Consider the following 9,480-nt stretch of genomic DNA (forward strand, 5'->3'; position numbering starts at 1 on the left):
GGCCCACTTCTCTGAACCTCGCTCCCCTCTCAGCACCGGAAATAGAACCCAGGAGTCCTGGCAGCACATGCCCTGACCGAACTGCTCCACCCCAGGCCCTATTTCATTCTTCGCTCAGACCCTCCCCCCCATTTGGAGGATCAGGCCAGGGCTAGAGAGAAACCGTGAAAGACAGAACCTGGAGCCCCCCCTCCCCACATGTGCAAGGGACGGGGGGGCTACTTCCCACCTCCACCTCTGCAGCCCCGGGTGCCACCTGGGGAGCGTGGTACAGGCAGGGGAGGCTGCCACACCAGCCAGCCCCTGCCGCGAGGAAATCAGCAGGCCGGGATCCCGGCTGAGACTCCTCGACAGATTTCGTGTCCGGGGCTTGGGTAGGAAGAAAACCCCGCGGTGCAGCCTGGCGCGAGGGGCCCCTGTGGCCATGCGGGATGAGGTTCTCAGCCACCGAACGACCAACCAGGGGAAGTTTCCGGCTGCTCACCAAGGAAGGGCAAATCCCTGCCGTGATCCCGGGACAGGGGGAATCCCCCCTCACTGAGATCCCTGACGCCGGGTGCAATCTCAGTCCAGCGACGGACGCGGGTCGGAGCCAAGGTGGTTTGAGGAGGGTGGCAGCGGGGAGAGGAAGGACGGGCCTTCGGAGGGTGGGTGGGGGAAACAACGGATGGGGGCATCTCCCTGGGTGCCTCCTGCCACTTCACAACACCTGGAACTTCCAGGAACTCTGATCTTTGTAATCCAAGCAGTCCGTGGCATTGAAGTTGAGTTTCCAAGAGGCCGTCTGATCCTTGTAGTCTAAGCAATCCATCGAGCCGAAGCTCAGGCCGGCCGTGCTGAAGCCCTGGCTGGACAGGGAGGCCGGGGACTGGCTGAGGTGGCTGCCCATACCCGGGGCGGCAATGGGGCTCAGGGCAGCGCCAGGGGCGGAGAGCTGCGGGTGCATGGGCGAGAGGTAGGAGCCGCAGTCCAGGCCGGTGAAGTAGGAGGACGAGCCGGCGTAGCTCTGGGGGTAGCCAGTGGCCTGGGTGTAGGTCATGGGGTAGGCGGCGGAGCGCTGCATGCAGGGGGTGGCCGAGGAGGCCAGGGGGTCGGGGATGGGGGAGATGGAGGCCGGGCTCCAGATGGAGACGGTGGCGCTGGCCGTGGAGCTGGGGGTGCCTGAGGTGCCGGCGGGCGGGGGGGTGTACTGCCCATTGGTGCTGGTTTCCGAGCTGGTTTCCCGGGCCGGCGAGCTCTTCTTCTTGGCTGGGCGCGCCTTGGCCTGGCCGCTGCTCTGCTGCTGCTGCTGGCGGCACTTGGCCCGTCGGTTCTTGAACCAAACCTGCCGGGAGAGGCGGGGGGTGAGTCACGGAGCTGGGGGGGTCCCTTTGCCCCAGCCATGGCCCAGCTGTAACAGCCACCACTGTCCACCTCCGCCCCCTCCACAATTCCCCTCACCACCACCCTCCTCCCGCCTGCCCTGAGAGCTAGGGCGGAACAGAGCCAGCTGCTACTGGCATTATACCAAAGCAGAGAGGGAAACTGAGGCTGCAGGGCGAGCCTCTAGAACCCCCCATAATATCAGGACCCTGAGAGCGTCGAGTGCTGGGGATTTCCTGGCAGGAGCAGGGTAGAACTCAGAGGCCCCTCATCCAAAAGTCACCCACACCCACACCCCACACACCCCTCCCGGCCCGCAATCTTCACGGAACCTTAGCAGTATAGAGCCTAGGATACAGAGTGGCGCATTGCTGAGTCTGTCCAGCAGATGGCAGTGGTGTGCACGCGCGCACACACACACACACACACTCTCTCTCTCTGGTTCTTGGGCAACCTCCGTTCCCAGGACTCGTCCCTTCCCAGCGTGACTCACAGCCATTAAGGCTGGAGCCAACCCATTCTGGGTCCCTCCATTTGCTGCCTGCCTGGTCTAGTCCCAGACAGCTCAGCGGCCGGACGCCAGGGAGACAATTCCACCCGCCCCCCCATGGGCATCGGCAGGAGGTGGCTATTTTCTGTATCCCTCCGAAAATGGCTGCGAAGGTGCAACCCCAGGATCCAGGTCTTTATTTCCAGCATTAGCTGGCGAAGGGCAGATGTCAAAGATTAACTTCTCTCGTTCCCTGGGAAGTTGACCCAAGTCTAAGAGACGGGAAAGCGACTTCTAAATCCTGCCGAGGCTGTAAACTCTGCATTCTGGGCTTAGCCCTGTGCTGTCATGTCAGGGGGTGAACTCGCCCCATAAACGTCTCCTGAGAAACCCGGACCGTTTCCTGTACGACGCAGACAGAGGGTGGCCAATTATTGGGAGATCTCACATGGCAAATTTAAAAACAATCCAAATTTTACTGATTTCTAATTTTTAAAAAAATGGCATGATTTCTAAGCCAAATCTCGGGATCTGTTAACACTCAGGGTTGGTGAGGCAGTGGACATTCTGGGCAGCTGTTGAGTCGGCTCTGAGCTCTAGGCAGCCAGGCTCTGTCTACATGGGAAAGCTAAACTGATTTAGCTTAAACCTGTTTATTTAACCCAATGCCAGAGGGTGGGGTGAACGCTCTGGTTTCGGTTTAAAAGCAGCTCCTTGGGGTGTAAACGTTGGGCTGAAGCAAAAGCTGATCTCCACACACGGATTTTGTCCCCGTAGAACCGAGTCAGCTGGAGGGGATACTTTTCCGGGACAGCCGTATCGGTCCGACCCCTCATGCGGAGGCAGTTTTACTGGAATGAAAGAGTCTTAAACTGGGGGTGACCCACTTTGTAGTTTCTGTCAGTCAACAGTATTGCCTCCGCCCGTGGGCTGTTGGCAGGGAGCGGGCTGGGGGCACAGCAAGGGGTGCTCTCCCGGGCAGTCAGTGCTGACCCCAATGCCATAGGGCAGCGCTAGGGGGCGCTGTGCAGCAGGGACTGGGGTGGGGGGCTCAGTAGGGGGCGCTCTCCCCTCCCAGGCAGGGCTGGCCCGATGCCATCGTCCAGCAGAGACAAATACCACAGACCTGCCTTCCCATGGCCAGCTTGCGAAGAGTCCAGGTGTTTACTCACGCGCCCAGCTGGGAGAACCACGTTCATCCTCCCAAATCCCCCACAGCTTCCCTGGACTTCGGCTCCTATCCAGCCCTGCAAGGTTCATAGCACAGCCCCCGGCTCCTCTCCAGAGGTGGCCGCCTTTCTGGGCTGGACAAACACTCCCCTCTTGATATCACACACATTGGGTTACATTTGTGGGGCCCCACAGGGGATGTAAAATCTTGTTTCAACTCCGTTGTGAGCTAGGATTTCCCCAGTGGCTGCTGGGAGCTGCACATAGAACTCAACCTGCTCCCAAACCCCAGCACACTGCTGAAGGAGGATTCCCATCAGCTGTCAGCAGTATAGGGCTTATGACACCCAGGTGAGCAGTTCCGATTCCACCCAGCAGAGGGCAGCAGTCAGCCATGTGTACTCACATACTTCCCAGAAGGGGACAGTAGTATATACACATACACAGGCACACACACACCCCCGTCCGGCCAGGGGTCAGTCTGGGCTCCCATCCTCACCTGCACCCGGGACTCCGGCAGGTTGATCTTGAGCGCTACCTCCTCTCGCATGAAGATGTCGGGGTAGCGGGTCTTAGCGAAAAGTGCCTCCAGAATGTCCAGCTGGGCCCGCGTGAAAGTCGTCCGCTCGCGCCGCTGCTTCCGCGGGGTGGCTGGGGGGTGGGGAGATGGTTACGCCCGCTGTCCTCAGGGTGGGACGGACAAGCTGAGGGGGTTGTCCCCGGAGTAGGCAGCTGGAGGAGCAGCAAGAAGTGCTCCCCCCAGGCATCTGCCTCTCCCTGCCCTTCCGTGACCCCCCCCCCACTCCGCAGGGCACGGTGAGGGGGGCAGGTAGCTTGTGCCTCTGCATTACCATAATACATCTAATAAATAACATACAACACCTTGCACTAGGGGGTCCTGGGCCACAAGTGGGGCACTACCGTAATACACCTAATAAATTACATACAGCACCTAGCGCCAGGGGGCCTGGCCCGTGACTGAGGTGCTACCGTAATACACCTAATAAATTATATACAGCACCTAGCGCCAGGGGGCCTGGCCCGTGACTGAGGTGCTACCGTAATACACCTAATAAATTACATACAGCACCTAGCGCCAGGGGGCCTGGCCCGTGACTGAGGTACTACCGTAATACACCTCATAAATAATGAACAGCGCCTAGCACCAGGGGGGCCTGCTCTGCGACTGGGATGCTACCGTAATACACCTAATGAATAATGTACAGTGCCTAGCGCCAGGGGGCCTGGCCCACAACTTGGCACCGAGGCGCTACCGTAATACACCTACCAAATAATTGTAATCACTCAGCCGTGGGATTTCTGGGCCGCTCCACAGCTCTGAGCAATTTGTTACCAGCGAAAGAGACCTTGGCTAAGGCAAAGCCATTTGTAGCTCAGAAGATAGGAGAGTCTAGTGGTTAGACCACCAGGCTCAGGATCAATGACCTTGCAGGAACTAGGCTGCCATCGCTCTGTGCCTCAGTTTCCCACTCGCCAGTGGAGATGAGGGCTCCACCCATCGCGTGGCAGGGGAAGGGTGGGCCATTATTTTGGCACGTTTGTTTCAGCATTACGAGGGGTGGGTGGGTCTGGAAAATCCCCCCAAAAACCCAGTGTGTGATTTACGGAAGCCCTGCTAGGGCCTGGCCAGGCTGTGTTACAGCCTGTGAGGGGCTCGGATGCTCCGAGGAGGGTCAGAGCCGCCCGTGTCTGTCAGTGCGAAGGCCCCAGCAGCCTTTCCCGTGGCTCTGTCCTGCAGATCAGCCTTTCCTTTCTGATGCAGTCGTTGGCCTGGCTGCATGCAGAGCAGGGCTGGAGGGTGCACGGGGGTGGGGTGGGGCCTGTGGAGGATGCCAGAGGGACCCTGGCTGTCTGGAGAGGTGATTTAATTTGGCCATTTGGGCTCGGCGCTGCTTTCATTTGCACAAGTTGCCATGTGGCCGTTTGCATCAGGGCAAAGGGAGGGCAAAATGCCATCATGAGAGGGTCACTCTCATTGCACTGGGGCGAGTGGGTGTGCAAGGGGCAGTGCACTGGGCTGTGTGTGCAAGGGTCAGTGCACAGCACTGGGCTGGGCTGGGCGTGCAAGGGGCCGTGCATGGCACTGGGCTGGGCATGCAAGGGGCAGTGCACGGCACTGGGCTGGGCATGCAAGGGACTGTGCATGGCATTGGGCTGGGCATGCAAGGGGCAGTGCACTGGGCTGCGTGTGCAAGGGCCGGTGCACGGCACTGGGCTGAGTGTGCAAGGGGCCATGAATGGCACTGGGCTGGGTGTGCAAGGGGCCGTGCATGGGGCCGTGCACGGCACTGGGCTGGGTGTGCAAGGGGCCATGAACAGCACTGGGCTGGGCGTTTAGTGCAGCTACTCCTGATTCACACCCGTTGCAATGGGGACTCAGAGCCCGCGGAGAGTGAGGCCACGGGGGTTTAATGACTAGTGACTTTAGACCTCTCCTTATTTTGAGTCTCCACCTGCCTTTCAGGGTGTAGCCAGGGGGAGGTGGTTAGCACTGCGTGAAAATCAGATCTTTCAGGAGCCTCAGGTTTGGGCCATCTAATGCCAAGTCACTTTTGAAACTCACGACCATGTGGCCATGCATCACACGTGATGCATACCCAGACTGCTCGGGATGCGTGTGCATTGGGACGCAGGGTTGAGATTAGAGGAACCCTGCACTAGGTCACACGTTTCTCCTGCATCCATGCTTAGAGCTGGGAGATCCTATAACTGGGAACCCAGAAATCCCCCGCAATGTTGGGCCAAGCTTGGCTCTGAACTTTCTCGCCGGCGTCATCTCTGAGAAACACATTCAGCTTCTCAGTCTGCAGCTTGTGCTGCCATCTCACCCGGGCACCGCGGAGTGGAACACCCCAGGGAACCGGAATGAGAGCCATTTGCACTCGCATCGCACAGAGCCAGCTCATCTCTCACCAAAGTTTAATTAGCTTTAGGAAAACCAAATCAATATGCACAGACATGTCACAATCATTGCAATTTATTTCTTGCTAGCTGGTAAATCTGCTGTGACAACTGATATTAACGAGTATCACTCGTCATAGCAGACTTACTCAGCCCTACCAAGCCTGGGGGCAAATTAAGCCCTGTGGCTGCAAGAAAAGCCCCTGGTGGCCGCATTTGAGAAACACTCAACTACAAAGCCTGGAATTGTCTCTAACACGTGCACACTAGCTGCATCTGGTAGCTCAAACAGGGCTTGTCTTATGCAAGGGTAAGAGATCCTATTCTAACCCCAAAGGGGCTCAGAATCACCAACCCCAAACATTCAAAAATCATGGGGCAGGTTCCCCAAAAACCATGAGACGGACTTAAAAACCATGAGATTTTAGGGGGAGGGAATAATAAACGTTGGGTTCTTTTTATTTGCCTTCTGCTTTTCCAGCCTTCATGATTTCCAGTGAAACTTCTAGGACTTTAATTAATATATCAATAAAAAATAAAATTCATAAGAGTATATTTAATTAACATGATTCTATTAATATTTCTAAAGCTTTTAGAGTTTACTGAATATACTTTTAATAAAATATTATTGAAATTAATAGCATTCTGATTAAATGGCTCAACTTTTCAGGGGTTTAAAGAATACAGAATTAATAAAATAAATAAAATAATATTTGAATTAATATGCTGATTAAACTTCCCAAACATTTGGGGCTTTAGTATATTAACATTAAAATAAAATGATATTGTAATGAATAACATTCTGATTCAACTTCAAAAGCTTCTAGGGCTTTTTTATGCTTTTGTGTTTGTTGTGACAATTATGTACGTTAGGTGAGGGGAAAGGAATCTTTAAAAATGTGAGGACATTTTGAGCAACAAAAACCAGAAACAAAATGAATTTACATCTGACAAAAACAATCCAAGCGGCGTTTGCCCGAAGTACAAAGTGCATCGCAACCGTCCCTCGAAGTTGAATCAAAAGCAAATAAAAGGGAAGAGAAGGGCTTCTTTTTAAAAAGGGGTCGAATTTTCAAAACTTTTCCTCTTCCAAAAATGTTTTCCAACAATTAATCCAATTGCTTTATAGAAGATCCAACTCTGAGAGGTTCAGTGAACACTCACTTCCACAGCCTAAATTCTGGCTTCAGTGAAGATTTACCTGTAAGCTCTGACAGCAGGACAGGGGCTCTGTTCGGATCAGTTGCGTATATCTGGATTTTACTCGAGTTTTGAACTGAGAATACCACACACCAGGGGTTCTCAACCTTGTTCTTTCTGAGGCCCCCTAACATGCTATAAAAACTCCAGGGCTCAGCTGTTTTTTTGCATATAAAAGCCAGAGCTAGCGTTAGGGGGTAGCAAGCAGGACACTTGCCCAGGGCCCCACACCACAGGGGGCACTTAGAAGCGAAGTTGTTCAATCTTTGGCTTTAGCCCTGGGTGATGGGGCATGGGGCTCTGGGCTGCAATTCTGCACAGGGGGCTTTGGCTTTCTGCCCTGGGCTCTAGCGGGTCTAATGCCTGCCAGGCTTGGCAGACCCACTGAAACCTGCCCACAGCCCCCCAGAGGACCCCGGACCCCTGGTTGAGAACCACTCTGCACACTAGTAGGGCCTCGTTGTTGGTTTTAGAAGACAGTAGATTTACTAAGATCCATTTACCGTTCAGATTGTGTTTTCTTCCAATCCCACAATTCACTCTAGAGATTCGTTTTTCTCTTGGCACGTCTGGACACTGAACTGGGCTTCAGTTCTCTTTGATTATCATATCTGGGGTCCCTACCTTTGCCTTCCACTCTCTACCGCTATTTAGATATTTTTGAGCATGTTGATGTTTTGTTTCCTCCAATAAAGTGAAAATACCATGCAGCCCACAGTGCACGAGCCGACTGATCCACACGACTTTAAGTTGTGTTGGGCGGTTGGCCGGAGAACAGCAAGGAGATTTGGGGACGTAAATCATTTCACATAAACAATGGCAGTAAGCCCCTAACCTAAGGAAAGAATCCGTGGCCAGGAGACCAGCCGGGCTATCTGGCTTTTTAGCAGTTGATTTCTACTGATGATGCAGCTTCAAGTTTGTAAACAAGTGAACAGCTGAGTTTCCATTTCCACCTCAGCTTGCGTACTGCTGACTTTAAAACTTTAATAAAGCCCAAATGACAATAAACTGTTTGCAGGCCAGGGTTCGGCGTTCAGTAAGAGGGCGACAGGAATGCAAGGACAGCAGAAGGCCTCTGATCACAGATTCCCAAAGGCAACCCTGGGCTCTCAGGGGACCTCTGTCAAAATATCTCTGAATAATGTTCTACAAATCAAACCCCCGTCTCTTCTGGGTGACTGTTTCACTCTGACAACTGGTCAGTCTCCAATAATCATAATGAAAAGGGAAAATAAATGGATCACAGAGAGTGGGTGAAATAAACCTAACTCGTTTAAGTGAAATAAACCAATTATTATCCAGTGAGCCAAACACTCTCTAGAATAACTGGCTGATCTCAGTCGCTAGAGAATAACTGGGCTAGCTGACTTTGCCAGTCTCATGGTACCTGGTTTATTTAGCTGTAGTTATTATAATAACCAGTTGACTTTGCTTTCTTTCTCTAGAATTATAACAACAGCTGTTTGCTTTTTCCAGTGGCTGCAGAAGAACTAGTCTCCTTCACTCATGCAAGATAAAGCTCCGGACAACGCTAACATCTCCCCGAGAATAAAGAATTTCTTTGATGTGTGATAATTGTAACTGGCCTATTTCACACACTCCATTGAACAGAAACTGGTGCCCTCAGCTCTGTGCGATTAGAACTGGGCCTTTTGCTGGCTAGAGAATAGTAACTAGCTTATTTCCCTCTCTCTACAATAATTGGTTTCTTTCCCCCAACAACCACAACAGGGTGACCAGATGTCCCGATATTCGGGACTTGGTCTTATATAGGATTCTATTCTCACCCCTGATTTTTCACACTTGCTCTCTGCTCACCCTAACCCACAACCCACTCCCCAGAAATTGACAGATCTGAAATTGACGGCAGGTCCTTCAGTGGCCTCCGGGACCCTAGTCTCTGAGTGCCCACGGGGGAATTGCGGAAAGGCACTTACTTGGGTATCCCACGGCGGAATGGAGCAGGTCCATGCCCGGTCCCGCTAGGGTTAACCCATTGACTGCGTAATGAGGCTGCTTCATATAGGACATCATGCTCAGAAACTGGCGATCCCGAAGGGCTCCTTCTCCTGGGACTGGGACACTAGGTTATTCCAATCCGCTCAGCTGCCCAGGCTCGCTGCAGAGTGGGGAGAGGAAAAGACACACCCAGAAATTGTGGGCACCCTCCTCTAAAAGCGGCCAGCGGGAGCTCAGGGAAAGGCTCATCCAATGGTGAGAAGGCAGCACGGGGACTTCACACCTTCAAGGACCAGGGTTGAAGGAGACTTTGGTTAACCCTTTAATCCACACTTCCCTTCCCATTAACTCATTCAAGCCCAGCGAACCTCCCC

At 53.6% G+C, this 9,480-nt stretch overlaps 1 protein-coding gene across 1 annotated transcript; it reads right to left on the reverse strand.

The window, feature by feature from the left end:
- Nucleotides 1-700: 700 nt before the first annotated feature.
- Nucleotides 701-9,181, reverse strand: CRX (cone-rod homeobox). Its single transcript, XM_032795666.1, has 3 exons — nucleotides 9,085-9,181; nucleotides 3,522-3,673; nucleotides 701-1,324 (listed from the first exon to the last, which is right to left on the reverse strand). Exons 1-3 carry the CDS (start codon nucleotides 9,179-9,181, stop codon nucleotides 701-703), a joined length of 873 nt encoding a protein of 290 aa, XP_032651557.1.
- Nucleotides 9,182-9,480: the final 299 nt, after the last annotated feature.

This window comes from Chelonoidis abingdonii, chromosome 11 (assembly GCF_003597395.2).
Source record: "Chelonoidis abingdonii isolate Lonesome George chromosome 11, CheloAbing_2.0, whole genome shotgun sequence".
NCBI lineage: Eukaryota > Metazoa > Chordata > Testudines > Testudinidae > Chelonoidis > Chelonoidis abingdonii.

Excerpts from the sequence above, each read along its gene's own strand:
- CRX (XM_032795666.1), bottom strand. The coding sequence starts at position 9,181 with ATGATGTCCTATATGAAGCAGCCTCATTACGCAGTCAATGGGTTAACC. Across the intron at positions 3,674-9,084 it reads TTCCGCCGTGGGATACCCAA|CCACCCCGCGGAAGCAGCGG; the intron begins GTAAGTGCCTTT and ends CCCACCCCCCAG. Across the intron at positions 1,325-3,521 it reads TGCCGGAGTCCCGGGTGCAG|GTTTGGTTCAAGAACCGACG; the intron begins GTGAGGATGGGA and ends CTCTCCCGGCAG.